This window comes from Camarhynchus parvulus, chromosome 4A (assembly GCF_901933205.1).
Source record: "Camarhynchus parvulus chromosome 4A, STF_HiC, whole genome shotgun sequence".
NCBI classification, from domain to species: domain Eukaryota; kingdom Metazoa; phylum Chordata; class Aves; order Passeriformes; family Thraupidae; genus Camarhynchus; species Camarhynchus parvulus.
The window spans coordinates 8,799,225-8,825,970 of NC_044600.1; the positions used below are offsets into that span (position 1 = coordinate 8,799,225).

The 26,746-nt window shown below is 49.6% G+C and overlaps 3 protein-coding genes across 3 annotated transcripts; 1 reads left to right on the forward strand and 2 right to left on the reverse strand.

The window, feature by feature from the left end:
• Window positions 1–1,635: 1,635 nt before the first annotated feature.
• C4AHXorf56 (chromosome 4A CXorf56 homolog) lies at window positions 1,636–5,184 on the reverse strand. Its single transcript, XM_030967959.1, has 7 exons — window positions 5,017–5,184; window positions 4,637–4,754; window positions 4,452–4,493; window positions 4,202–4,340; window positions 3,598–3,687; window positions 3,381–3,473; window positions 1,636–2,684 (listed from the first exon to the last, which is right to left on the reverse strand). The coding sequence occupies exons 1-7, from the start codon at window positions 5,138–5,140 to the stop codon at window positions 2,622–2,624; spliced, it is 669 nt and encodes a 222-aa protein (XP_030823819.1). The 5' UTR covers window positions 5,141–5,184; the 3' UTR covers window positions 1,636–2,621.
• Window positions 5,185–6,128: 944 nt separating this feature from the next.
• Window positions 6,129–15,005, forward strand: UBE2A (ubiquitin conjugating enzyme E2 A). The gene is made up of 6 exons (XM_030967460.1): window positions 6,129–6,420; window positions 6,780–6,860; window positions 6,969–6,994; window positions 12,025–12,114; window positions 13,090–13,178; window positions 13,558–15,005. The coding sequence occupies exons 1-6, from the start codon at window positions 6,377–6,379 to the stop codon at window positions 13,684–13,686; spliced, it is 459 nt and encodes a 152-aa protein (XP_030823320.1). The 5' UTR covers window positions 6,129–6,376; the 3' UTR covers window positions 13,687–15,005.
• Window positions 15,006–17,210: 2,205 nt separating this feature from the next.
• Window positions 17,211–26,385, reverse strand: NKRF (NFKB repressing factor). Its single transcript, XM_030967459.1, has 3 exons — window positions 25,903–26,385; window positions 21,666–21,787; window positions 17,211–19,648 (listed from the first exon to the last, which is right to left on the reverse strand). Exons 1-3 carry the CDS (start codon window positions 26,103–26,105, stop codon window positions 17,661–17,663), a joined length of 2,313 nt encoding a protein of 770 aa, XP_030823319.1. The 5' UTR covers window positions 26,106–26,385; the 3' UTR covers window positions 17,211–17,660.
• Window positions 26,386–26,746: the final 361 nt, after the last annotated feature.

The window sequence follows — 26,746 nt, forward strand, 5'->3', positions numbered from 1 at the left end:
TACATCCAGAGCTGTTCTGACACCGTAAATCAGACAAGGCTTTTGTGAAGGTGCTTGGAAACTGGTCTAAAGTAAGTAATGAAATACTGTAAGGTAAGTCTGTCCATGTGTGCCATTACTTCTGGAACAGATTCCTTCCTTCACTTTTATTTCACGTTTTGTGATACCTCTGCATCTAGACAAGCTCTTACATACAATATGGTGCTCAGTCACAAACAAATCTATCACTTACCTGTATCTAGACTTATAAAAACTAATGTTGACTTTTACATTTCTGACTGTAACGTGAAATCTGACTTTGGTCTGAACTCTGCTACGGATTGCCATTTGCTACCAGGGTATGGGAAACCCTGCAGGACAGCTGGTTTTATCTATTTTAACAGGACATTTCATCAATTGTTGGAACTTTGTGACCCTGCTTCCTGTTGCTACAGTCACCTAATATGTTTTAATTCATTTACATCTAGAAATGAAAAACCCAGCTTGATTTACACTGTTGTGAACAAGCTCCAGTTGAAGTAAGAAATACATAATAATGTATTGGATCAGATTCTCTGTGCTGGAGCTGTTTCAGCCATGGCCTGCATAACTAGAGTGTATCAAAAGCACCTCAGAAGATACAAGGCACTCCCCTTTCTGACTGGGTCCATGCACAAGTCCTGAGCCAAACTAGGCAGATTTCCAATGATAAGAATGACAAACACTGATAGAACACGGAGTGGCCTTCCAGAAGCCTCTGCTGTGCTGTCACAGGGCCCCAGGAGGCAGCTGAGGGAGTTGATGGCAGTTGGTAACAGCTACTTTGGACAACTTGTGCTGAGCTGGGGCACTCACCAGATTTCCTTTGTGCCTCAGCAAACTGCAAAGATGGTCCTACCCCCACCTGGCAGCCCCTTCACAGCCTGTCCTCAGCTTTTGTCCCTCCCAGCCTTAACCCTGACAATAAATCCCACCATCCCCAAGTCAGCTTGTTGTTCTGGTGTCATCTGAAGCAAGACCACACTTCATCCTTGGACAACTGGAGACTCAGCATCTGCATCCCAGCACATCTCACATGGTTCCAAACCTATTTTCAGATGTCAAAGTCTTTTACTCTTGCTTGGGAAAAAAGTCTGAATTGTTACAGAGAGTGACCTGCAGTTCGCCCAGGCTTGGATCACTCCCAGAGGAAGCCTGAGGCCCTCGCCTGGCTGGACTGTGCTACCACACCGGCAAAGGGCTTTGTGTACCCACACACCTCCTGCCCTTCCCAAGTACTGCACACCAGCACGGGCCTCTGGCCACAGGCTTCTGGAAATAGACTCCAGATTAGCAGGTGATGAGCAGGGAACAAGATCAGCACTGCCTGAGTGAACACCTGTTTAGCAGCCTGGCATTAAATTGTCCCAGGATCTACCAACCCATCTCTGCTAGCTCTGGGCAGAGTTCACTCCCTCTTTTACTCCTTGTTTTCCTGAGAGGATAGATCCTTAGGTACACAGATCTCAGTTTTCCCAGTCAGGGCTATAAAGCCAGATGGAAAATATTTATTGATTATAGGAAGTTCTCCATAATAATTGTGGAAGATGGAAGCATCTTGTTCATTGCTTGCATTTTATGATGCATTGGTAGAACAAGAATATCTTAGGAGAGGTATTTTCAGTTCAAATCTGTAACATATTTAATCCAATGTAGAGCAATGAAGACATGGGCTAGAAAGCACTGTTATTACATTATGAAAAAGGCACAAAGTACCATTACCCAAACAAGGTACTTTAAAAACTGGTGTGTAATGTTGTTTATCCAAGGCCTTAGTAGTCAGTACATTCAAAACAATTTTTTCCTTCACATTTCACAACTCCAAATACTGATACTGTTTTGCCCAATGGGCTACTTCAGATGTGCAGCTGTATTCTTTAATGATCACTGGCTGTATCAGTAACTTCCAACCACATCTTTGAACCCATTAGTAGCAAGTTTTATTTACAGTAGTTTAAAACAGGCTTGGATTTTACACTCTGGTATGTGTCTGTACAACTGCAGCCTTGTGATGTTCAGCAGGAGCTAAGACTGCAGTGCAGCAGCCCAGCCTGTGCTGGCAGGTCAGGGTGAGCAGCAGCACCAGGCCCAAGCCTTGCATCCCAGTCATTCCAGACCATGTTGGAGTGGCATGGCTCAGGCTGCTGCACCTTTTGGATATGTTTAAAATAAATGTTTAAAATGAACAACAGGCATAGAGCTTACTTTTGTAAGGATTTCTTTGTTGTACAGTTACCCATTGTCCTAATGTATTCAAGGAAACCCATTTGAAACCTACAAAATAAAAAGACAGGTATCTAAAGGTGAACTTGGGAAGGCACCCAGCAAAGATTTTCTTGAAAGTAAACATTCCTCCTGGAACAGCCTGCTCATAACACTGGGTCTATAGAGAAAAGCAGTTTGAACAAAGTCTCCAGTGCCACTGGAGTTAAGACTGGTACCCAGAGTACACAGAGGGATCCAGAGAGGTTCTCATCCTCCGAGCTGGCTGCAGCACAGTGCAACTCTTGAACGTTGTCTGTTACTTCTGCTTTGCTGACAGAACTGTGATAGCTCTTGGTAGTTTTCTCCTGTCTCCAAATACCCAGCAGACACACAGCATTTCATTTGAACTGGTTATCAATCAGGGTTCCCTTCATCTTTGCTTTCTTGGCTTCCAACTCAGCCTGAATAGGAAAATTAAAGTAGAATTAAATCATGTCTGGATAATTTTCCCTTCAGTGCTCCAATTAAGTTTGCTCTTCTTGTCTGACCAAACCAATTTTTCAGTTCCAAAACCAGAAACAAGAGTAGCTCAAGTGCTTTGCTGATGTTCAAAACAAGGACCATTTTTAAAATTGTAAAAAGCCCAAGAGGCAATTTCATACTTTCTATCCTCAGGTGGAAGCTGCCCATTTCCTCCCCTTTTCCATCTACTCCCCTCCTGCCATAGGAGGTAAGATCAGTTGTGATGTTCTTGCCATTCATTCTCTGAGTGCCCCTTGCAGCAGCAGCTGAGCTGCAGATCCTCCCCAGGAGCCTTGTGGCAATGACCTGCTCTGCCAAGCAGGCGTGGGAGCACAGGCTGGCAAAGCCATGGCCTGATTTGTTCCTTGTCCAACAGGTCACAGAAAGGCTCCCTGCAGGCACTCTGCTGGCTGCTCTTCAGTTAGCTCTCCAGGCAGTGGCATGCAATTTTAAGTTCAGGGGGACAAGAACATCTTTATAAAACCTCTAAAGGGAATCTCATCCTCACAAAGCTGCAAGCTGCCTGTCACTATACCAGAATCTATCTACACCTGCAGTCTGACCTGCAAGATAGCTTTTGTGTACAAAGCCAACACATCTCAGAGCTTTGTGTTCAACACCAAAGAAAAACTCACCAACTCTTGTAGCCTTTTCTTGCTCATGCCTTTGCGTTCCAGCTGCTTCTCAATCACTTTTGCATTCTGTGCATACGAGTCTGCAATCTCCCTCTGAAATACACACACGTCACCTTGCAACAGCAAACCCCAGAGGAACATCTCATCCAAACAGTGACACTACTGCTGGCTCTGCCCAGCTCAGATGTGGCTGCCACTAAGGGCATCCAAAACTCACCGCTTCAATCTCCTCCTCCTCTTCATCAATTGTGGAGACTGTGACAGAGCTGAACTTGCCCATGTCTTTGGTCCGTTTGGTCATCATCACCTGGGTGAAAAACAAGAATATTTTGTTAAACCTTGGCAATAGTTGTGCCAGTAGGGATTGCTTCCTCCTTCCAAAGGTTTTAAGGCTTCTTATGCAAGCCATCAAGATTACCTGAACTCTGTGGGTGGCAAAGGGGAATTATGCTCAGTGATTTCTGGGCTTAAAGGTGTCATTACCAGAAGCAAGCTCACTGATATACAGTAGGTGAGCCAGACTTTGAGAATCACTGTGCGGACTACCAAGCTGACGTACTTACAATCAGAAACTTTCTGTTAACTGAGCCTAAACATCAGGCACAGTCTAGATTTTAGAGTTGATTTTGCTCTCCTTTAGTGCTAGGACTTCAAGCAGCAGTGACCACTGTCAAGGGAAACTTAAGGGAGACATGGACAAGACACCAAATTGAGTTATTGTTCAGAGGTCCTTTTTCTTTTCTCTCCCCTCACCATTAAGTTATTTTATACACAACACCTTTAGAAAAGCAAAGGTATCCTTGTTCTTTAAAGCAAATCACCTTTTTAGGAGGTTCTTGTTTCTGAGTATATATGTTTGTTTTCCCAAAACCCTGCCCAAATTTGACCACAGCACCATCAACAATGAACGTCACAGGAGCATTTTTCTGTTGGTGTTGATAAAAGAGCAGCAGTCCACACCTGGAAACAGAAATACACATAGCTGAGAGGAAACCCAGATTCTGGGTTCCTATGGTTTCCTCATACAAAAGATTCTAAAAGTCACTCAAAAGACTAAAAAAGGTCACTCACTTGCCACACTTCTTCCTGAACTGCCGCTCTATGCCTTCGGGTCTGGGGAGAGAGGCAGCGCTTGAGCACACGGACACAGCACAGGCTCTGTCTCCGTGCCTGGCTGGCGGCTCCCAGCCGGGCGGGAGGGCAGCGCCTTCCCCAGGCGGGCTCAGAGGGACGGGGGCTGCAGAGGCCGGGCCCACCTGCGCAGGAAGACGCTCTCCTCCTCCTCGGCGTTGCAGAACTTGTGGGCGTGCTTGGCCGCGTCCATCACGCGGGCGCGGTCCCGGGGCCGCATCGGCAGCTTCTCCAGCTGGCAATCTGCGGGAGCGAGGGGCCGGGCTGGCGGCGGGGCCGGGCGGGTACCCGCACGGGAACCCGCAATCCGCATCCCGAACCCACACCCGGACCCGCACCCCGCATCCCGGACCCAGACCCGTATCTCACATCCCGGACCTGCACCCCGAACCCACACCGATGTCCCACACCCCACATCCGCATCCGCCGCCGCCTTCCCGGGCCCTCTGCTCCGCCGGGCCGCGGCCTGCCCTCCCCGGCCTGTCCCTGCCCGGCCCCGGCTCACCGAGCACCAGCACCATCTGCCCGCACAGGCAGTAGTAGACGTGCAGCGGCTTCTCCCCATCGTCGTACTCCTCGCGGTCGCGGGTGTCGGAGCACACCACGGAGCGCGACACCACCTTGGGCATGGCGGCGGCGGCGGGCTCGGAGCCGCCTGGCCCGGCCCCCGCGCCCGGCCCCGCCCGCCGGGGCGGCTCCCGGAGCTCCGGCGCCTCTAAAGGCCGGGCAAAACTGGACGGCGCCCTTCTTGACAGGCACCCTGAGCTCACACGGTTCTGACTGCACAGGCCGTACAGCGGGGAAGGTCCGGAAGGGCAGGCTGGCAGTGCGGCCTGAGAACAATGTTAACTTTCTGTCACTGGGCTTTTTTTTCCCGTGTCTCTTTCTTCAGCCGCCTCCCCACACAGCTGGAGTATATGAAATTACAAGTGAGGATAAACTCGGGAAACATAGCCCAGCCAGCCTGCTTTACACGACAGCTGAGAGATTCTTTGTTTCCAAAAGCTGTTAAAGAAACTTATAACTTATTTTTCCCTTGAAAACACTCTCTGGGGAAGCAGAAAATCAGTGTTGTGCTGGTTTTGACAGCAATGGAGTTACTTTTCTTCACAGTAGCTGGTGTGGGGCTGTGGTTTGGATTTGTGCTGGGTGCAGTGCTGATAACTCAGAGATGTTTTTGTTACTGCTGAGCAGGGTTTAGCCTGAGCTGAGCCTTCCCTGCTCCTCAGCCCACCCAGCAGCGAGAGGCTGGGGGTGCACAAGGAGCTGGGAGGTGACGCAGCCAGGACAGCTGACCCCAGGGATATCCCAAACCATGGGGCCTCATCCTCAGCACAGAAATCTGGGGGAGAAGAAGGAAGGGGGGCATTCGGAGTGACGGTGTTTGCCTTCCCAAGGCACCGTTAGGTGTGAGAGAGCCCTGCGTGCCCCAGGGAGTTGGGAATGATCTCCCTGCCTTGGCTCGCTCCTAGGCCCGGCCTTCGCTTTCCCCACTGAACTGTTTTGATCCCGCAACGCCACCGCCCCTCCGTGACGCCACTGCTGACGTCACACCCCGCCCTCCGCCGCCGTTGGTGCCGCCCCAGGCCCCGCCCCCTGCCGTGGTGGTAGAGGCTGGGCCGGGGGCTCAGCCACATCCGGCTCCGCCCCCCTCTCCCCGCGCCGTTGGTACATCCCGGGACCGTCGGGCTGCCGGCGCAGGAGTCGGTGCAGCCCAGGCTCCCCCCCCGCGCCCGCCGTAGTGGTAGAGGCCGCGATCGCTCCTGTCCGTCAGCGCCGCCGCCGCCTCAGTCGGAGCTCGAACCTCAGCCGCGCCTGGCGCTCCCTCCGGCAGTGTATGCCTGAGCTATAACCCTCGGCCCGCCATGTCCACTCCGGCCCGTAGGCGCCTCATGCGGGACTTCAAGAGGTACCGAGGCCGCGGCCCGAGGGGAAAAGGGCGGGCGGGCGGGAGGAGGACGAAGGGCCGAGCGCTGCCGGGGGAGGAGGGGGCAGCACAACATGGCGGCGGGGCAAGGCGCGCTCCGCTGATTGCGTAGCGCGGGCGGCGCTGCCTGCCGCGGGTTACGCCATTTGCGCAGCGGCGGCTGCCGGGACGGGTTACGCCGTTTGCGCAGCGCGGCCGCTCCTGGGCCGCGTTACGCCGTTTGCGCAGCGGCGGCTGCCGGGCCGGGTTACGCCGTTTGCGCAGTGGCCGCTCCTGGGCCGGGTTACGCCGTTTGCGCAGCGCGGGGGCGCAGCCGCGCTCACCGTCCCTGTGCCCCGCAGGCTGCAGGAGGATCCCCCGGCCGGGGTGAGCGGGGCCCCCTCTGAGAACAACATCATGGTGTGGAACGCCGTCATCTTCGGGTGAGTCGGCGGGGAAGGGGGCGGCGGGCCGCGGTGGCCGTCAGCCGCCGGGGGGTCGGAGCCGGGCTGCCAGCGGGGTAACGCTGTGCTTTGCTTTCCCTTCTCCAGGCCCGAGGGGACCCCTTTCGAGGACGGTAAGTGCGGCGTGCGGGGCTATGTTTGGCTTTTCGGGGTAAACTGCTGCGGTTTGACACGGCCTTGGTGTCACTGCCGTAGAGTCCGGAACAGGTGCGGGCCTGGAGGGGAGGGGACGTGGGTGCATGTTCACCTGACCGCACACGTGTGCCTGATTCTTGTAAATATTAGTTTTCTAATCCTACTCTCAGAAAGTGTTGTAGATTTAGATTGCTGTGTTGACTTACAAAAACACAGAAATTAGCTTGTGCAGTCTTGTATGTAGTCACTATATCTATTATAAGTCATTTTAAGGGTCTCTACAAACTTTTCTGTTGAACTTTTGATCATGTTTTTAGGGACATTTATGTTTGCATAACCATCAATAACTTGGCATAAAACTGTTGTCTTTTGATTGATTTCTCGTTTTTTCTGATGCTGGAAGTGTTTTGTGAGCAAGTTCCAACGTGAGTCAGGTGAAGTAGGAAATGGGCTGAATGATTGAGGAAGTTCAGAAGAGTGGCTTTTTCTTGTCATTTATTTTGCTCTGCTACAGTTGGTATCATTCAGGGCTTAAGATTGAAAGGACTTTTTAAGTTTAAAAGCTGACTAAATAGGTCCTGGTGACATACCTGTAGTTTCAACCTGGCCCTTACTGACTTTGATAGGTTTACTGATGCTATATGAGTACTTCAGCATCTTGTGAAAACCTGTTAGACATGAAATACTGTCTAACTGAAATCAGTGATGCATTTTTTAAGGTACTTTCAGTGTAGGCTATAATTAATCTTAGATCTCCATGACTCATGACAAAAGCATAGGAAAAATTCCTTAACTCTTGTGTTGTTCTTGGCTAACTCCCTTGTCTTTGTTTATCCGTGGAGGTAGCACCTGTGGATGTGCCTCTAAATTGCAGACTGTATTTCTCTGTGAACATTTGAAGACCTCAAATATTTCAGGCCTAAGAGAACTCTGAAGACTCACTTCTTTTTAATGTATTTCATTAGTTAAGAAATTTGCTGGAGTAGCTGCTTCAGCAGTCTGATGTTTAGAACTTGGACTTAAAACATTGCATAATAGAGCAGCTAGACTAAATGTATTTTGCTGTCTCATCTGGTAACCCTTAAAGAAGGGCTCACTGAAACTTCTGTGGGGGTTGCTGGAGCTGCTTTAGGCTCTTGGAGCACTGCTGCTAATAGAGTGATTCACTGTTTGGAGCAGAAAGCTGTCTCCTTGCAGTGTGCTGAAATGCAGGTTCTTGCCATGCTCAGGCTCTTCCAGCTCAGCATGTGGTTAACAGATGCTCTAAGGGCTTTTTTTCCATATATTTCCATTTAGTTGCAGAAGGTTGAGGCTTGCTTTTGAGAGCCCTGACATATTGATTTCCTCTGTGCTTCCTGAGGCAGCATTGTGTCTTTATCTTGGATACTGAGGACATGTTGCACTCACAGCAGTTTGAGGTTCAGACAGATGCTTGAGGCAGCTGCTGCTGTCCTGCTGCTTTGGCTGATGTCATAATGTACCCTCAAGGTGTGATGGATTGCTCTTTTCTTAGCAAAGGCTGTGTTTTCCCACTGTGTGCTCAGGAAAACAGATGTGTCTTGTGTAGCAGGATATCTGCTTATCTCCTCCCTCTGGATGGATCCTACTTTCCTAGATAACAAAGCCCTAAGTGGAGCCTGGAGATAGGGCTTGGTGGTGCCTCAGCTGTGCTTTCCCATTCAGTGAGTGAAGTAGCACAGTTCAGATCATGGTAGTGCAGTCCAGATGCAGTTCAGCTTCATGTAGGTAAGAGTAAGGAAATTTTAATTTAACAGCATGTTAGTTTGGACTGGCTTTGCAACTGCACAGGCCCTTGTGACTCAAAGATACACTGAAACTCTATAATCTTTCTCATGAAGCCTTTGCAGGTCTGTGTTCTTTTTCATTTTTAGGCTCTTTCACTCTGTGGTGATACTGTAAAACTTCAGATAGCTTAGTTTTTGTAAAAGTAGCCTGTCAAATTTGGGGGGTTTGTCATTCTAGAGGTACAATGATACCAACATCATGAGAGTTACTGTTCTTTAGCCTCCTTCTGGTGAGGCCCTTCTCTGCTTGCAGCTTCTGAGCTGGTGTAGTTTGTCTGGGCTGCAAACCTGAAGTTGAAGCACATTTGTTTACTTGCTGTGCAGCATTCTGCAGCTGATATCCCTCCTTCTCCACCCCCAGACTTGGAGGGTGCTTTCACAACTCAGTGTGCAGGCTGGCTCAGCTTAGGAGCAACCACTAATTTAGACCAGCAGCACAACTTCCATCTTCTGGTTTAAGAGGATTCAATTGCAGGTGTCTGCAGTGGGACCCTGGGGATATTTATCCTCCTTTCACCATGTTTCTAAGAATCTTTGTGTGTGGCATCTAAAGTGGAAATGCTGGCACAGCCATGGAAACCCAGGCTGTCCCAGTCCTGTTTCTCTGAAGCTGGATGATGATGCTTTGGTTAGGGTAGGATTCCTGGCTCAGAGAGATTTAAGTAGCTCAGCCATTGTATCCTGCCTTGCTGGGATTGTGCAGGAGGCTTAGCAGAGAACACAAGGCATTTGTCTTCTGTGTGGTTTATGCCTTGCTGTATCCTCGTGCAGGAGTGAAAGACCTTGTCCCTGCTTTTTTGGGCAGTGGAATGGAGGGGTTGCAGTGAGGGGGCCCTGCAGGGACACAGGCTCTGCTCTCTGGAGTAGCTGGGACTGGTGCACAGGTTGTGCAGAAACCTCTCCTGGCTGTGTCAGGGTCTCAAATCCTGAGGTAGGAGTGATCAACAAGGTAAGTACAGGGCAGAAAAGAGAATGTTTGCCTAAGATTAGTGGTGATCCCAAAATCAATAATGACAGTAAATATGATAATTCTGGGTTTAAAGATGTCTGTCTAGGGTAAGTTGTGAGAAGTACCAGTTGAAAGCATTAAAATTAGTGACAGAAGGGACTGGACCCTGAAGGCCTCATCCCCAGCAGTGTGTTGTGATACCTTTGTGGGCTTTCAGTGTGAGTGACCCTTGGACTTTGGTGTGTCACATCTCTGGATTTGCCCTTTAATAAAGCTCAATAGTGAGGATTTGCATACTGTGGAGCATTTCCAAAGAGCCATTGCCACTCTGGGCCCTGACTTGGAAATCCCAGTAGGCAGATAGATACTCCAGCTGGATATTGCTGCAGGTAAGCCCCTTGCTCAGATCTGTGTTAAAGTAGTGCTGTCCTGTCTCTGGTGGGACAATAGCTTCCCTTTCTTTCAGTGGTTTTAAATAGATTCTAAGACCAAACTGCTCCTATTACTGTCGAACCTGTGTGGTAGTTTGTGCTTGGTTTTCAGCCTACTGCTTGCTTAGTCACTCCTCCTTCAGGAGGAGGCTCCTGAGAACCAAACTGGGGCAGGGAGAGCTGAGAATATCTGGAGTCAAATCTCTAAGCATTTGGTTCTAAGGGGCTGATGTTTGCAGCTGGTAGAAGTTTTTCCTACCTCCCCAGTCCTGGGTTTCAGGCTGACCTCAGACCTGCCTCGGTGCCACTGGACTAAACTGGAATAAACTTGAAAATCCCACTGCAGACTTCCACTAATTTGAGCAATCCTAACTCTACTGTTCTGGCTCGTTTGTTTCACAGTGAGATAGGATAGTGTTTGCTCTCTGCTGTTACATTGTTAGGCTGCTAATAAAAAAACCAAACATGCATAAACTTATTTTTAGGGTGTTGAGACTTCCCACTGCTGTAGAGAAAGTGCTAAAGCATCTGTGCTGTGTCTTCATTTGCTAACTGGAACGTCAAAGCAATGACCTTCATTTCTTGCAACTCAGTGTTACAGTTTATCTCCTTATAAAGAAAGGAGTCCCTGGGAAATCTTGCAGGTCCTTTCTGATCTGAAAAAAAAAAAGGAAAACGAAAAATTTGTTCTCTGGCTTACCAGTTACTGGCACATGTTTGCTAGCCGGAGGAATAACTTCATTATATTGGGGCTGGAAAACTCCCTCACAACAGGCGGCAAGAACACTGAGTGTGGGGGGGACGTGGGGAACCTGACTCATCCATCACTGATACATGAGGATGCCCTTTCAAAAAAGACAGCATGCCCCACCAGCAGCTTGTTCCAGCTGTTAGTGTCAGGTGCAGGCCTTCTGCAGGAGAGCTGTGTGTTTGTATGGATGTGCTTCAGCTCTTCTCTCTGGGCACACCCAGGAACATCCCAGGCTGCCTCCAGGGCTGGGTGCTCTTGCTGGGAGCGTGGCTGGGAGGAGCTGCCATGGTCTGCAGTGGAGTAGGTTGAGTTCCTTGGTTACCGAGCTGAATCAGGAGTAGGCCTTAATCCCCTGAACCCATATGTGCAGCTTAGTTGACAGACTTCTTATTCTCAGATTGTCATAGCCTGAGGAGAAGGGCTAAAATAACTTGCATTAGTGCAGGCTGTTAAAATGGTTGGGTTGAGACTCAGCTACAGTTTTCTGTTTCTGCTCAATCAGTCTCTCACTAAGGATGACCAGTTAGCATGAAGTAAATGGTCAGGTTTATATTTGAAAGTGTCAGATTTGGATGCTGCATTCAATGCTACTTTTCTGCAAGACCTGATTACCTTACATTTGTTGAGAAATAGGCCTTTTTTTAAATTTAGAGGAAATAAATGACAAGGTCCTTGCTATGACAGCATATTCCATAGATAGGACTCACCGAATGACGTTATGTACACAGATGGTTGTACACCCACTGCTGTTGTTTGTACAGTGTACTGGGATTAGGCTCTCTGGAAGAAAACCCCAAGGGCAAATTTATTTCCCTACATAAACCTTTTGATTGGCTTAATAAAAGTAAGTCCCAGGAAATACTCTTGTACCAGTACTGTCTGGGACTGGAGTGTTAATGATTAACTCCACGAGAGTAAAGGAATTGCTGTGGGATTGCACAATGTGTGTTCCATGTCCATCGTGCCTGTGAGCACAGTAGTGTCAGTGTGTATTGTGGAGGAAATGCTACTTACTCATCCCTTGTGTAAATTCATGCTGAATAAAGGTTGCTTATCTCTCTTTCAACTCCAGGAACTTTCAAACTTACAATAGAATTCACAGAAGAATACCCAAATAAGCCACCTACTGTCAGATTTGTCTCTAAAATGTTTCATCCAAATGGTAAGTACTTAGTGCTTGGGTTTAGTTTTGCTGTTCTGTTGGAGGTTTGGTGGGAGGGGGAAGAGAGGGCTGGGGTGTTTTTTGTTATAGCTTGCTGTATAAAAGGCCTATTTATTATAAAAGTTTCCACTAATGAGGCAGCACAATTCCAGTGTGGTTGTGTAGTTTTGGTGAGGATGGATATGTGAGCAGTGCTCAGGCTTGAAAAGAAAGGGGCAATAAAAGGAGCCTCTTACCTTTCAGGTGTTACAGCACAGTACTGATGAGACACTCAACTGCCTGTTAAGCCTTACAGAAGAATGTTTTGTACTTAAATAGCAGTGCTTTGGACTTCTGTCTGTATGTATTGTAAACATAGCATAGTGACACCGGTGAATGCAGCTGTCATCTGTCACTTCCCCTAAATGCCTGTAAGAATGATACACCATGAAATGCAGTGTTAGGGTCCAGCTATAGCCAGTGACAGTAAGATTGTTTAATTAATCCCCTTCGTTGGTAGGGGCTGGAGAGGTATTCCTTGCCTTTGTGCAGAAGTACCGGAAACCTTCCACCACTGCAAGTGTGGGTACAGTGCAGGGAGGGAAGGTTCTCATGTAGCTGCTGTGAGTAAGGTGACTGGACTCTGTTGCAGAGACTTCATGGGGAAGCCTTGAGTGTGAACAACTGTTTGTGGGTGTTCTTTGGTTCACTTCTGGGTAGCTAAATTTTTTTTTTGCCTTAAAATCTGTTCATGGTTTTCCACAGCGGCAGTTGCAATGACACAGAGAAGTTTGTGAGAGAATAAACAGGGGTTGAGTTTAAATACTTCAGGTTTCTGTTGGTGAGGAGCTTCAGTGCTTCCTACCTAGAGGCCTCTTTGCAGTATGGACTGTTGCAGTGTGTCTGTGCATAGGTTTTCAGGAGCAGGCAATACTAGGGAGAAAAGCCAGTGGCTGTACAAGTCGTGTTTTAAGCTGTTTCTTTGACCCTTTCCAGTCTATGCAGACGGTAGTATATGTCTGGATATCCTTCAGAATCGCTGGAGCCCCACTTATGATGTCTCCTCCATCTTAACATCCATACAGGTAAAAGAACTCTGCATGAAGAGACAGAATTACATTAGGATGCTTTGACAAAAACAGCTCAGGAAACTTCTTTTCTCCCCTCTCCTAAGAACCAGTATAGCAGCTACAATATTGGCAAAGTGTGAATCCCTCCCAGGTGTAAACTGGCCAGGCAGTGACACAGGTGGTCACTGCAGGGGCCCCCAGCAATGCTTGCCTGTCACAGCAAGTCACCTGCACTGTGCAGGGGTGACACTGGTGGCCAAAGCCTCTAAAGCCTTCCAGCTGCAGGGATGCAGTGCTGCACCTGGACTAACAGCTCTGCTCTGACTAGTGTGGGCAGTTCAGTGTTGGAAAACTGTACTTGGCAGTGCCTAAGGATGTTTTTCTCTTTGCACAGTCCCTATTGGATGAGCCAAATCCGAACAGTCCAGCAAACAGCCAGGCAGCTCAGCTATACCAAGAGAATAAGCGGGAATATGAAAAACGGGTTTCTGCAATAGTAGAACAGAGCTGGCGTGACTGTTGACCCAGGATGATGCAAATGAACACTCTGTTGATGAGGAAAATAAACAAAGTGTCTGAGTCATCTTTTTCCTCCTAGCATTTACTTTGCAAGCAAAATAGCTGTTGTGCTGTTGCCACCCTCCCTTGCTGAAGCTTCTTCTCCTTGGACATCAGAACGCACCCACTTTGAAGTCAAAAGTTCTGTACTTGGGTTACTTGCAAAAGAGTTACTGATGCTGAATTCATTTTCTGTGGTCCCTCTCCAGTCTTAGGGCAGTATTGTGCATTTCTGTAGTGTACACTAAGCTTTTAATTGTAATTGTGTTATACACAGTGATGCTTATGTGTAGCTTGATAAAAGGGATGTTTATATACATACACATTTTTTAACTGATATTAACTAAAGTGCTGATGTGTCCGGGCTGGTCACTTACCTCTACTATTGGTTTAGACCCCACTGCATTTCTAAGTACTGGGTGAAGAAATCATCTTTTGTTTCCCTTTTGTATTGGTTTATCAACTCCTTTACTCATGTTAAAAAAATCAACTCTTCGATTGATTCCAATTCAAACATTTAGTAAGACCCTGGAATGCTTGTTACTTCTGCACTTCACATGCAAGATTTATGTACAGATCTACATAAATCACTATGGCTGTGGTACTTGGATCTTTGCTGAGGGTGAGAAACAAGCCCCTTTTTTTTTTTATTACTATTTTAAAGGACATGCCTACAGAAACTGTCAGTAGGTTTCTATAGTCCTGTCACCGAGGCATTACTGGACAAAACCAGGCAGAGCTGTGGTACTCAGCAAAAGGCCTTCCACATTAAGGAAGAGGTAAAACCTGACCTGTTCCAGCGATGGAATTACTCTCCTTCAGTGTCTTTCTCCTGCCCCTTATCTTTAGCTGAGAAAGATAAGTTGTTTGGGATCTAACTTTGTCTTGTGGGAAGTTTGAATTAAGTCCAGGGTAGGCACTCGAGTCTCTGCAGTTTCTGCTCTTCGTAGATGACGGCGTGGTTTGTGTGAGCTACTGCTGCATGCTTGAGTTCGTTCCCTTCAGTTTTATGGAAGTATTTTTTCAATTCTGAAAAAAACATTTGTAAGTCCAGTCACTTTTTTTGTAAGGCAAGTTTGTACCTTTGGATACAGAACCTTAAGCAGCAGTGTGGGATGGAACCTGCAATTGTGTTGTCCACTGTTCCAGTGTCTTTTGTGTGCACATTGGTCTGTTAGTTGAAAAGTATAACTTTGCACAAGTAACCCATGTAAGAAACTGTACATTTTTCAAAAGTTGTAAATAAAGTGTAACCTTAGTGCTTATTGTATAAATAGGCAAGAAGTGTATAACTGTGCTTATTTAACTGGGCTGCCAGCAGTTGGGTGTGGGGGGAAGCTCCAGCACTGTGATATTTCCTCCTGTGGGCAGAGGCGTGCCTGGGGTAGTGCAGGGGAGGGGCAGTGACAGACAGACAGGGCTGGCTCAGTCATTACAGGAATTGCATTTCCTTTCCTCCTGTCTTAGCAGGTGGAGAACAGCATTTATGATGAGTGGCAGATAACAAAAGCTGGTTTCTGTACAAGTAGCTGGGCTCTTTCAAAAAACTTAATGGAGATTTTTACCTGCAGTGACAGTTTGTACCCTGGAACAGCCTTGTGCTTACCTGGAGCAGCTGTAATGCCACAATCCCTTCTGAAGGAGCCAAGTCCCTCTAAGGCCACTGAGGCCCTTGTAGCAGTCCCACCATTCTTGTGTTTGTTTCACTAGTTTAAAAAAAAACCAAAACAACAGAGTGGACTCTTACTGCAGCCAGAAATGAGCAGCTCAGAGTTGCCAAAGAACATCAATCCCACCTTCAGCCTTGCTCAGGCAAGGCCTTTATCCACAGCCTCCACCATGGCCCTATGGTGCCTCTCCTGAAGGCTGAGGCTCTGCAGCCCCTCGGGCACAACAACACTGCTGAGCCCCCACCAGGTCCTGCACAGGCCCCGTGTGTGGCAGAGGGGTCACAGCCACAACCAGGACAGGAAAGGAACATCCTGCACAGCCTGTCTGGGCCAGCTGCCCCTGCTGAGCTACCGTGACTACAGCAACGCCCCAGCTCTCCCAAAAGAGGCATTTTGCATCTTGAATAGCAGTGGGACTCTTGCTGCCTTCCTTGGCAGCACCAAGCTCTAAGCACCTGGTGCAGACCCAGGCTAGGGAGGAGGAGCTTCACTTCTTCTTTCCCTAGAAAGTACCAGGCTTCTTCCACTCCTACAGCACCATCTGCTACAGTCCAGTGTTCTTGAGAGCAGAAATCAGACACAGGGAGAAGAAATGCCCAAAAACCCACCCCAAACAAAAGGGAAAAAAAACCCTACTTTCAGAATTTACTGCCATATTATTTTTTCACAGCAGCAGCATGTTGTTACCCAGCAGACCAAGCAGGCAGAAGCTGTGCTGCAGCCAGGCAGAGAGGAGAGGACTCTTGCTCTCTGCTTCCAGAGTCTCACCTGCCAGGGCAGTCTCTCCTCTTCCTCATCACCCTGCAGGGATGAAAATCCCTCTAACTGCTCACCACCAGGACATTCAGAGGTTAGCCATCCTCACCTCAGCCCTGAGAGCATTTAAAAACAAAACAGAACAAGAGGTGGGAAAAAAGGTAGAGGAAGGTGTAATGATATGGAGAGGCAAATATATGCAGCAGAAAACAGCAGGTGATGGCTGAGACAGCAAGTGATGGCTAAGACATGGCAACAGGAGACCTGACAAAAACACTGCATTAGGACTGGCCTAGCAGTACAGAAGCATCTACAGATCCCACTGCTGACAGAATAAGCAGCAGCTCTAGGCATGCCTCACTCCTGGCTCTTCCAAGGCCAGCTGTTATCCTTTAACCTTCCTAAGCACAAAGGGAGTGTTCTCCAAGGCTCACAGAGCTCCGTGTCCTGTAACCCTGACAGAAGAGCAGTGCAGATGGAGGTCAGAGGCTGCTTCCCCATAAAGGAGGGAAGCACTCCAGCCTCCCAGTGGCATAAGCCAGCCCTGGAGAGCTTCCACATTCACACGTGGTCAGAACAAGGCCAGAAGTTTCCTGGGGAATCCCCCTCACCAGACACAGGCACCAGTACAGGGATGGAGCAGAGAAATAACCAGGCACAGATTCACTTTTGTTCGGGATTAAAGAGCTGATATTCCAAGTAAAAAAATAAGTTATATAACAGTCCCCACAAGCTACATGAGCATCTTTGAGCGTGGGCTCTGCATTTACCTCCAGTTTTTATATTTCACACTTCATCGTGGTATCTGCACATGTCAACCGTTCTCCAAGGTAGGAACGCTGGAATTCTCTCAGTCCCATTCGCTGGCAATGAAGGCGCCGTCAGCAATTCTCAGAATGGGAGACTCAAGGTAGAAATCTATGAATAAAACTACCACTAAACTGGTTAAGGTTTACATACTGTACATAAACACAGCAGAGACAAGACCTTGATATATGTACTTCTCAAGAATAAACATTTTTCACACTTTTTTAATACAAAGTGTGACAAAACCTTTTTTTTCCAGAAATAAAACTTTATTTTTGTTGTAATTAATACCAATTTTACATACAAGTTTATGCCCCCAGACTGCATTTCCTTTGCTTTTTAATTTTTTTTTTAAAAAGGTTTTTTTTTTCTCCTTCCTTGCTCAAGAAGAGCAAGGGACCTATAATTGCAAATGATGTCAAATTTCTTCTCGTTGGACATGTGTGTTTGCTATTACAAAACTATTAAAATGTGAAGGAACAAGTAATATCAAAGACACATACAGGAACAGCACTACTGCTTTTGGGTTGTGCTAATGCGCTTGAACAGAATTCGGTCGGTTCTAAACACCTAACAACATTTTAGAAATTATATTGCCAAAGTAAAAGACTTTAATGTCATTATTACCCACGAGAAAAATGCAGCATCTCTTTCTTTAGTCGAGTGTCCAGGAAACTCAGTCTCTGGTCAAAGGGGACACCTCACCTCAGTTTGCCTGGGGCATGATAAGCTCGTAATGCCCAACCTGGCCTTCCTGCTTCAGCTGGTCTAACAGATCTTCCTTGCGCCGCTTCCTGCTCACCACCAAGTATCTGTTGTGTCCCTGCCCATGGGATTTACTTTTAAGACCGTATTTTTGGGCAATTTGATGTATCTGCTTCCGCTCATCCATGGTCAGTTCTCTAGAGAAAGTCAAGTCAATGTGACTGTCTGAACGTGCATAGTTTCGAATGATCTCTTCAATATCTCTCTTAGCGATTCTGTTCACCCTTTCCACATCAAGCCCAAGTCCTTCCCTTTTGAACTGCTCCTTTACTGAAATAGGCTCCCTAATCCCTTCACCATCCTTCCCTAGGCCACCGCCTGTCCAGCCCATCTTTCTTAAAATTTGGTTCCCAATGTTGTCTTCTTTGATCTTCTGTTTGAAAGCCTCTTCTGCTGATCGACCTCGAATCTCATTTCTGGAGATGACGTCTTCAACAGTGCCTTTCTTCAGGTTATTAACAACAGTTGGCTGAGTCTTTTTGAGGATTTTCACGGCTTCCTCTGCTGCCTCATGCTTGACAGATTTCTTCACTCCAACTGCTTCTGCAATGAATTCATCTTCAAGCATCACCTTGCACTTCCATCGCATGCCTGTCATCCTCTCAAAGACGTACTCCACCGTCATCTTGTTGAACTGGGCAGTGTCGTTCAGGGTGCACACCGGGTTAGTGGAGTTCTCGTAGATCACCAGGTCCTTCAGGTCCTTCTTCCTCCCGGAGCCCCGTGATGAGCAGCCCACTTTCTGCACCTGGGTCACTTTGAGGGATGCTATATTTGACTGCATCTTCTGCAGGATTTTCAGTGCCTCCTCAGCTGCCGCATGCTTGCTGGTCTTTTTTGTGCCAAATCCCTCGGCCAGGCAGTGATCTTGGAGATACACCTGACAACGCCATGAGCGGTTCGGCATTAATTCATACTTATATTCAACAGACATTTTGTTATATGAGGCAGAATTGTTAAGTATTCCTATTGCATCGCTGGCATTCTCTGTGAGGACAAAACTAGTCCAATCTTTGTTGGCATTTGCGGAACCCTTCATGGATTCAGAACCGGGCTGCATTGGGACACAGTCCCTGTTGGCAACTACGAACTCCTCGTGAGGTTTGAGAGCGGGAGGGAAATCTGGGCGACACACACCTGCCTCACACACCACCAGGTCCTCGTGGTAGGTGTGCTTGAACTTCCGCTGAATGACTCGAACTTCCACGGATTTCTTCAGCAGCTTCACTGCCTGTTCCGCGGCTCGGTCCCGGGATCCGTTCTTGCTGCCCGCGTAGCCGGTGGCCAGGTACACGTTCTGACACCGCACCTCGCAAGCGAAGCCGTCTGTCAGGAGCTTCTTGCTCTTGGGCAGGTCAGCAGGGGCAATCTCTTTCAGAGGAACATAAATATATTCAGGGTTTGTCTTGCACGCCTGAATTGAACGCGTCAAAAGATACGTGAAGTTAATTTTATCCATCCCAGTGTTTGCATCTGGATTAGTAAGGTTTTTCCAGACGGCTGCTGACAGTTTCTCCATAAAGCTCTGCTTCAGCATTATTGCTGATGGAGGGAAAGTCTCTGATGCAGACGGGGCAGTTGAAGGGGAAACAGAAACCTGCACGGCATTGCTTGTGGTAGAGTCCGCACTATTCACAGCCTTCTTGGCTGCTGCTGCTGGGCCTGTAAAGCCAAGCCCAGCTGAGCTGGAGAGCTGGGGATTCGCCTCTCGTGCATTCACAAAAGAATTTGTACAGTTTTCAGCTGGCTGTGCCATGCTGTTTGTATTTGCCTCCTGGTTCACCTCCTGCCTTTGGTTATCCAGAGAATTGTCCTTCTTGCCATCCTTCTCAGCGCTGGTGACAAAATGTATGGGCTCAAAGCGTGGTCGCACTCGGAACTTGGGGACCACCTTTTTGGGTGGCTCAGGAGTCTCTTCTGGCTCTGGGCCTATGAGATGGAAGAATATTACAGAATTACCAATATGTGCTATGACAGGGAGACAGTGTTTTCAGAAAGTGATCTTCAAGAGGAGCCTGCAGGCTCCGAACACAGGATTTGCATTCCTTAGTCAAAACCTAAAAGGTTTCCTTCCAAAAGACATTCACAATTCATCAAAGATAACCAGTCATTCTTGTGCAGGTCACTACAGTGGTATTTCCATTTTCACAGCTACCACACAAAAATCTCTACATATTTGGTCACAAGACGCTGCCTTCCAGCATTGCTCACTGACCCATCTGGTCATTTCTGAAGTTAATCCCTTCAAATCTACTAAAATAAGTAAAACTACAGTCAACAAGACAGAACACCACAGCAGGACTAGTACCTCAGCTCTGACTCTGCTGTAGGGCTGCAGGATGATGTCAGATAAACTACTTTATAATCCTGTCTCCTCATCTGAGGTGGAACACAGCGGTACCAAACCCTTCTTTCCAAAACACACAGGGCTGTTACTGACTTAATAGAAGCACATTTTCTCTCAGTGTAATTGCTTTGGGCTAAAGGGCAGCAAACATGAAGAAATCTGCCTGAGCCTCAAGGGACAGATGCAGGGACTGAGGGCCCCATTACTGACTGACCTCTTGTTTCTCCACCAGAAGAAATGCAAATGAGACAGACTATCCTGGTGTGCACAGCTCTGCAGAAGGGGAGAATCAAATAGCTGACAAGCAAATATGTTACATCTAAGAGATGATTACACAAGGCTTCTCCTGTGGAAGATTCAGCACCCACATGCTGACGTGGTCCATGTGTGTAATTTCATCGGAGGAGCAAAAGGCCAGCTCAGTGCTGGGAAGTGCTGCCTAATCCAGTGCCAATGCCTTGGCCTTGCTGTAGGTCAGGCTGTCTAGACATCAACCACTACAGCACAGGTATCACCACCCAGCTCACTGCAGGTGAAAACAACACCTGCACACAGCACAAACAGCCCTTCCTTCCTTCCTGCTAAAATCAGGTGACAAAGCTCTTACACATTAAATCCTTTGCCCATCAGTTCTGATGAATTATGGCAAGGTTGGCATTTCTTCCCCGTCTGTTTTTGATGGCTGCACTGCAGCAGCACCTAAAGGCTCTTGCCAGCAGAACAGCTCATTGTGCTGTCTGTGCAACAAGCCCTGGATAACCCTCAGGGCTGCTGCCTGTGACAGACAAAACAAAGAACAGCATCTCCTCAGCTTTGCAGCTGGCCCATGGAAGCACACAAAGACTCCTGGCTGGCAAAGTAAGGGAAGCAACTTTGGCAGAGCTAGAAATTATACCCAAGCCCAGAGGAGTCCTGTGCTGCCTGGCCATTTGTGCCTCCCACAGGCACTACTGACTGACACAGGGGCCCTGCCCGCAGCCAGGCACAGATCCCGCCCTCTCCAGAGCTCTGAAGGTGCCATGGAGCAGCCAGCAGACGGAGCCACCGAACTGCCAGCGCTCCCTGCCTGCTGCATGTCCTCCACTGGAACACTGATACCTGACACCATGGACTGGGCTGACATACACAGCACTCTTCCAAGCACAGCAGGGGGGAAAAGAAATTCCAAAACTACACATCGTGTCTACTCTCCATTCCCTCAAAGCTCCAAGCAGGTTGTAACTCGAAAGCAATGAGCTGAACATCACTATGTACATGTACAACCCTTCCTAGGGTCAGAACATCACACCTCACCACAGCAGACAAAGCCAGACAGGTATTTGATTCCAGACACCATTCCTGGAGAAAACCAATTACCTGATAATTGAAATGAGAAATGGTATTTTCCTAGGCAAAGACAGAACTGTGTGTGAATCATACACAGGGCAGAGGAGGGGGAACTGCTCTGCAGTCCAGCAGAGCCCACCACAGGCACTTCCCTCCCGTTTGCTGTGCCAGCTGTCCCAGAGGCAGCCCTGTGGCACACTGGTGTCCCCCTGCTCCCAGGGCTGCCCCCAGACAGGGACAGGGAAGGGTCACTGACACTGCAGATGTACTCACTGTCCGATGGAGAGCGGTATCTTTTCAGCTTCTTGCTGGGCACCAGCTCGTAGGACCTCGTTTCCCCGATGTCGATGCCTTCAGCCATCTTGAGAACCTTCTCCATGACCTGCACGCCGTACCTGTGAGGGGCCAACAGCAGGACACCTCAGAGCCAGCCCCAGGGGCAGCACACAGGCACACACAAGCTTTTATTGTGTAAAACAAGAACTAAAGCAGCTGTGCAAGGGAGATGCTCCTCTACTCGTGCTGGAGCAGAGCAGAGCACTGACCACTGTCCCCCTGGCACAGCTGCTCTGGCACTGGCACACAGCCACACACCAGCTCTGCACGAACCCACTTCTCATTAAACCATGCAGCCACCACACTGACAGTGTTCTAAACTGAAATTTAAATACATTATATGGCAAAATACAGAATTTGACAGAGCTGCCAGGAGCACCAATGAACACTGGGGTGTGAAGGAGCAGCAGCAGCTTCAGTGAACCAAGCACAGGAGCTCAGAGTGGCACTGGAGTCCCGTGTGGGGCAGCAGCCAGAGCCTGCACATCACCAGCACCACAACTGCCATGCCAGGTGACACAGGCACTGCTCAGCCTTCATCGACCACTCTTTAAAAAGCCAAACTAAATTCTGGCTGGGTGCTGTAACTGAAATGTTTTAGGTTCCTGAACCATGAGAGAGGTGAGGTGGCTGTGACAAGCTCTGAGCAAACCCTGACCCAGCTGCAGGACCCACAGTTCCACACAAGCAGGACATGCATGGCACAGCCCTGTCCCATCCCTCTAGGCCTTCCATCCCCCACCAGCTCAGTTTTCCATTGCTCTGGGGACCTGTCACATCATTTTGAGCCGTTTGCACGCTGAGGCTGAACAGAAAAGAAACCCAAACCTTTCTGTTCAAGGACAGCCTTCAAACACAGCCTAACACCAGCTTCACACCATGGTTCAGAAAGGAGGAAGAGCAATGCTGCACCTGTTCCATGGTATGCTCACCTTCCAAAGTCAGAAAGCATCTGTGGGCACTGCCCACAGACAGGAGCCCACAGCTGTCCCAACAGCCAGGGCTGCAGTGATTTATTTGCACCAGCTTCTAAATACTGCTCTTCCAAGGATTCTGGAAATCTACTCAAGCTCCACTCAAGAAAGGTTTTTTCTGCTCCTGATTTAAAGGACCAGGCAGAAATTAGATCCATAAAAACTCCTGGGAGAACTCTAGAGCACAGACTACTGTAGTCCCTGCTTCACCAGCACAGCTCAGCCCTCAGTGCAGGCAGTGGAACTGGGAATGGGAAGAAAATTCCAGGAGGGACCAAAGGGAGATGAGATAGTGGTGATGCCCTGCTGGGGGTTAGGATTTGTCCTTTTGTTTCTTTCTCTCGTGGAATTTTGTCCCACCTGTTACTAAGAGAAAATAATGACCAGTACTTAAGAGAGACTAAAGAAATGGCCAAGGTGGTGTGCGCAGCATGTTACTCTCTTACCTGGCTTTTTTTCTCTTTGGAAGGGCAAAGACACCATGAGATTCTGGCCAGAGGTGAGGGGCTGGGCTCAGCTCCTCTCCCTCGGTCGCTGTTGGCACGGGAGGAGGACAGCCCAGCCCTGGTGTTTTCTGCGCCGCCTGGGGCTATTTTGCTACACTTTAACCCTGCACTCCCCGTCCACCCAACCCGGAAGCTGCTGGGGCTGCTCAGTTTCTGTTACATTTTATTTCATTTTATTTTGTTTTCTGTGCCCCCCCGGGGAACCATCGCCCCCCTGCCGGCCGGGAGCCAGCAGCGTCCCTGCCGGCCGTGCCCGGAACTGCACCGGGGGCAGGCGGGGCTGGCTCGTGCTCGGCTGTCGGCAGCGTTCCACACACGGGGAGTGCACACTGGGGATGTGCACAGACATTCGGGATGTGCACACACATTCTGGGATGTACAGATACATTCTGGGGTGTGCACACACATTCTGGGGTGTGCACACACATTCTAGTAAAGAACTGCTGCTCCTTTCCCCACACCTTTGCCTGAAAGCCCCTCAATTTCAAAGTGTTAATAATTCAGAGGGATGGGGGTTGTATTTTCCATTCCAAGGGAGGTTTACTGCCTTCCTTCAAAGCAGGACGTACCCCCGTCCTCTCGCAGCCAAAGGGGAGAGCAGTGGGAATCTGTTTTTCTCCCTGACTTACAGGGACACGATGACATTACCTGTGATGGGCAGTGTCCATTTCTTTCCAGCAGGGTGCAAGAGCAGTGTCAGATTTGACACCTGTCATCCTTCACAAAGGATGGAGACCTTTGGGGCTCATATTTCAGCTGGGGGTGGGAAGGATATCAGCCACTCTCAACATGTGTTTGTCTCATCTGGCCAGAGGAACCCAGTGCCTCCAGTAGCTAACTGGAGTCTCCCTGCTGTGACTTTCACAGGTTACCCCTCACCCTGATCCTGTAACTCTGGAGCATAATGCTTTCCTGCACCACTGCCCCCATTCTCAGCCACCTTTAATGTATCTGGGAACAGGAGCACCTTCTCTCATCCACACCTAAACTAAATGAAGCCTTTTACTTAACCCCTTCCTCACAGACCATGTGTTCTGAGCCTTCTGGATGCTCTCCACATCCTCTCCCAGCAGAACACTCAGTCAAATTTCATGGCAAAGACTCTGACCTGTTCTTCCCAGAGCCACAGAACAGTCTGAGTTGGAAGGGTCCCACAAGAATTACCGAGCCCAAGTCTTGGGTGAATGACCCACACAGGGACTGAACCCACACCACTGTCATTATCAGCACCCTGCTCTAACCTGCTGAGCTGCTCTGACAACCAGCTGGCAAGAAACCAGCATTAGGAAAACAAAACAAAAATCCAAACCAAACACCAGCCAACAAACCTAAGGGAAAACAACAAAAATCCCTCAAACTTTGAAGCTATTTACTTGATAAATCAACAACATCTCTTCCCAAACACCAAAGGCAGTTCAAGGGAATGCTGCAGGTCTCTTCCCTCCCCAGGCAACTGTAAGCAAAGCTAGAATTGTTTTAACAGTACAGAATGTTCCTGCAGTGCTCCCAGCCAGGCACAGCAGCTCTGGGGAAACATCTTCACTGACAATGGCTCCAGACTGCATCCTGCCCAAATCTCATCTCCCCCGAGAGCTGCAGGTGAAGGAGTCCATCACAGAAAGTATGTGCACTGACAGGCTTAAACTGCAGCAGCTTTTGGGATTTGAAACCTTCCCAGAGTTTGCACTTCTATTAGCAGCACCCTGTAGGTGATTCTTGCACCATTCCCAAAAGCCCTGGCACAGAGAAGGTTCCCATTAAGACAGCACACAAACACATTAAGATGGACCACTGTATATGACTGTATATGAAGGATATATGTATATTCTCAGTTTTAACATATTGCTCAAGCTTTGGAATTTGAAACTGTTTAAAATCGATGTTAAATTTTGGTGCTTGCAGGGCAGAACAGTTTAGTACTTGACTCAGGAAAAAAAAAAGGAAACAGGCAGATGTGTATTTAAAGATACTGACTTTGCTCTGTAGAGATGACACAAAGCATTCCCCCACAAGGCTGCAAGATGGAACGTTATTAAAAGTCCATCTCTGTGCCAAAGTTTGCAGAAGTTGGTCATTAAGCAACTACTTCCGTCCCGTTAAAAACAAAACAATCACATCATTAAAGGCGTCTGTGAACGTGGGTGACGTTTCTGCAGATCTCCACAACCTGGCTACGGTCGGTACGGCTGGATGAAAGGATTCCCCTTCCCTTCTCCCAGAAAAGCTGAGCCTTCAGGGGACTGCACAGGCTGCTTTGTGCTCCCAGGGAAGCTCTGCTCATTTAAATGACACAGCACAGCACCGCAAGCTTAGCGAGTCCTGGGGGCGGGACATCAAGAACTACTTCCAAAACACCCATAAACTTCTCCAGAGGCTTGCTCCCCTCCACATACAAACACCGGCACACTCGAGCAAACAAAACCGGCCAGAGACAGAAGTTCTCTTGCTTCAGCCCCTTCTATCTCAGCTGTTCTGCGGCTCCTTTCTAAAGCGCATCTGGGGCCGAGGTTTGGCCACCACGGGAGCCTGAGCCCGTTCTCCCGGCGGGGGCTCCCGTCCCGCTTGGCTCCAGCGGCTCCTGCCCGCAGCACGGCCCGTCCCGCCGAGCGCCCCGAGCCCCGGCGTCCTGCGGGGCACCCCGGCTGACAGCGAGCGCCGAGAGCCCGCCCGAGCCCCGCGGACCCCGCGGCTCACCTGCAGCCCATGAAGACGTGGTTGGTCCAGAGCACGGAGAGCGCCAGCAGCTGGTCGATGGCGCCGCCGGGGTACGCGGGGAGGTGGCGGAGGATGAAGCGGCGGCGCAGCGCCCATTGCCGGTCGGTCTCGTTGTACTGCCGCCACTGCTCCAGCGCCGGCTCGGCCTCCGCCTCCGGCTGCGGCTCTGCCGGGGGCGGCATGGCGGGCAAAGGCCGCGGGGCCCAACCCCGCCAGGGGCGCGCACCCGCCGGGCCCGGGCGCGAACGGCGGGACCAGGCCCCACGTGTGGACCAGGCCGCGGCTCGCTGCGGGCCGCCGGGAAGCGCCGGCCCAGCCCAGCCTCAGCTCCACCGTCACCTGCCGCGGCCCGGCCCCGTTCGCTGGCGGCCCCGCCCCGCAGGTGCCGTCCCGGTTCCGCTCCCGGTTCCGCTCCCGTCACTCGCGCGGGGCCGAACGGCGCGGCCCGGCCGGCGCCGCGTCACGTGGCGGCGCGTCACGATCGCGCGAGACGCCGTGAGAAAGAGCCGCCATGGCGGGGCGGCGCGGCGGCCTCAGCGCCCCCTGGCGGCCACTGCCGGGAGCGGGGACGCGGCCGGAGCGGCTCCGGGGCAGCCCCGGGCCTCACGGTGTCCCCGGTCCCGCCCTCCCCGGGGATCTGCCCCAGGCCTTGCCGAACAGCCGCGGCTGCCCCAGGGGCGGCGCTGCGCTGCCCGGGGCCGGGATCCGCCATCCCCACCGGGCTCCGGCCTCCCCGTGACCGCCGGGGCTGTGCGGAGCGCCGGGCCCAGCGAGCGGCGCACACACACACACACAGACAGACACACACACTCAGCCACGCACA

Bases quoted from the DNA above. Each gene is read 5' to 3' on its own strand.
- C4AHXorf56 (XM_030967959.1), bottom strand. From the start codon at position 5,140: ATGCCCAAGGTGGTGTCGCGCTCCGTGGTGTGCTCCGACACCCGCGAC. The intron at 4,755-5,016 runs GTGAGCCGGGGC...TCGCTCCCGCAG, and splicing joins GCAGATGGTGCTGGTGCTCG to ATTGCCAGCTGGAGAAGCTG. The intron at 4,494-4,636 runs GTGGGCCCGGCC...CTCTCTCCCCAG, and splicing joins GAGAGCGTCTTCCTGCGCAG to ACCCGAAGGCATAGAGCGGC.
- UBE2A (XM_030967460.1), top strand. From the start codon at position 6,377: ATGTCCACTCCGGCCCGTAGGCGCCTCATGCGGGACTTCAAGAG. The intron at 6,861-6,968 runs GTGAGTCGGCGG...TCCCTTCTCCAG, and splicing joins TGGAACGCCGTCATCTTCGG to GCCCGAGGGGACCCCTTTCG. The intron at 13,179-13,557 runs GTAAAAGAACTC...CTCTTTGCACAG, and splicing joins CCATCTTAACATCCATACAG to TCCCTATTGGATGAGCCAAA.
- NKRF (XM_030967459.1), bottom strand. From the start codon at position 26,105: ATGCCGCCCCCGGCAGAGCCGCAGCCGGAGGCGGAGGCCGAGCCGGCG. The intron at 21,788-25,902 runs GTGAGCCGCGGG...GGCCCCTCACAG, and splicing joins CACGTCTTCATGGGCTGCAG to GTACGGCGTGCAGGTCATGG. The intron at 19,649-21,665 runs GTGAGTACATCT...TCCATCTCATAG, and splicing joins ATACCGCTCTCCATCGGACA to GCCCAGAGCCAGAAGAGACT.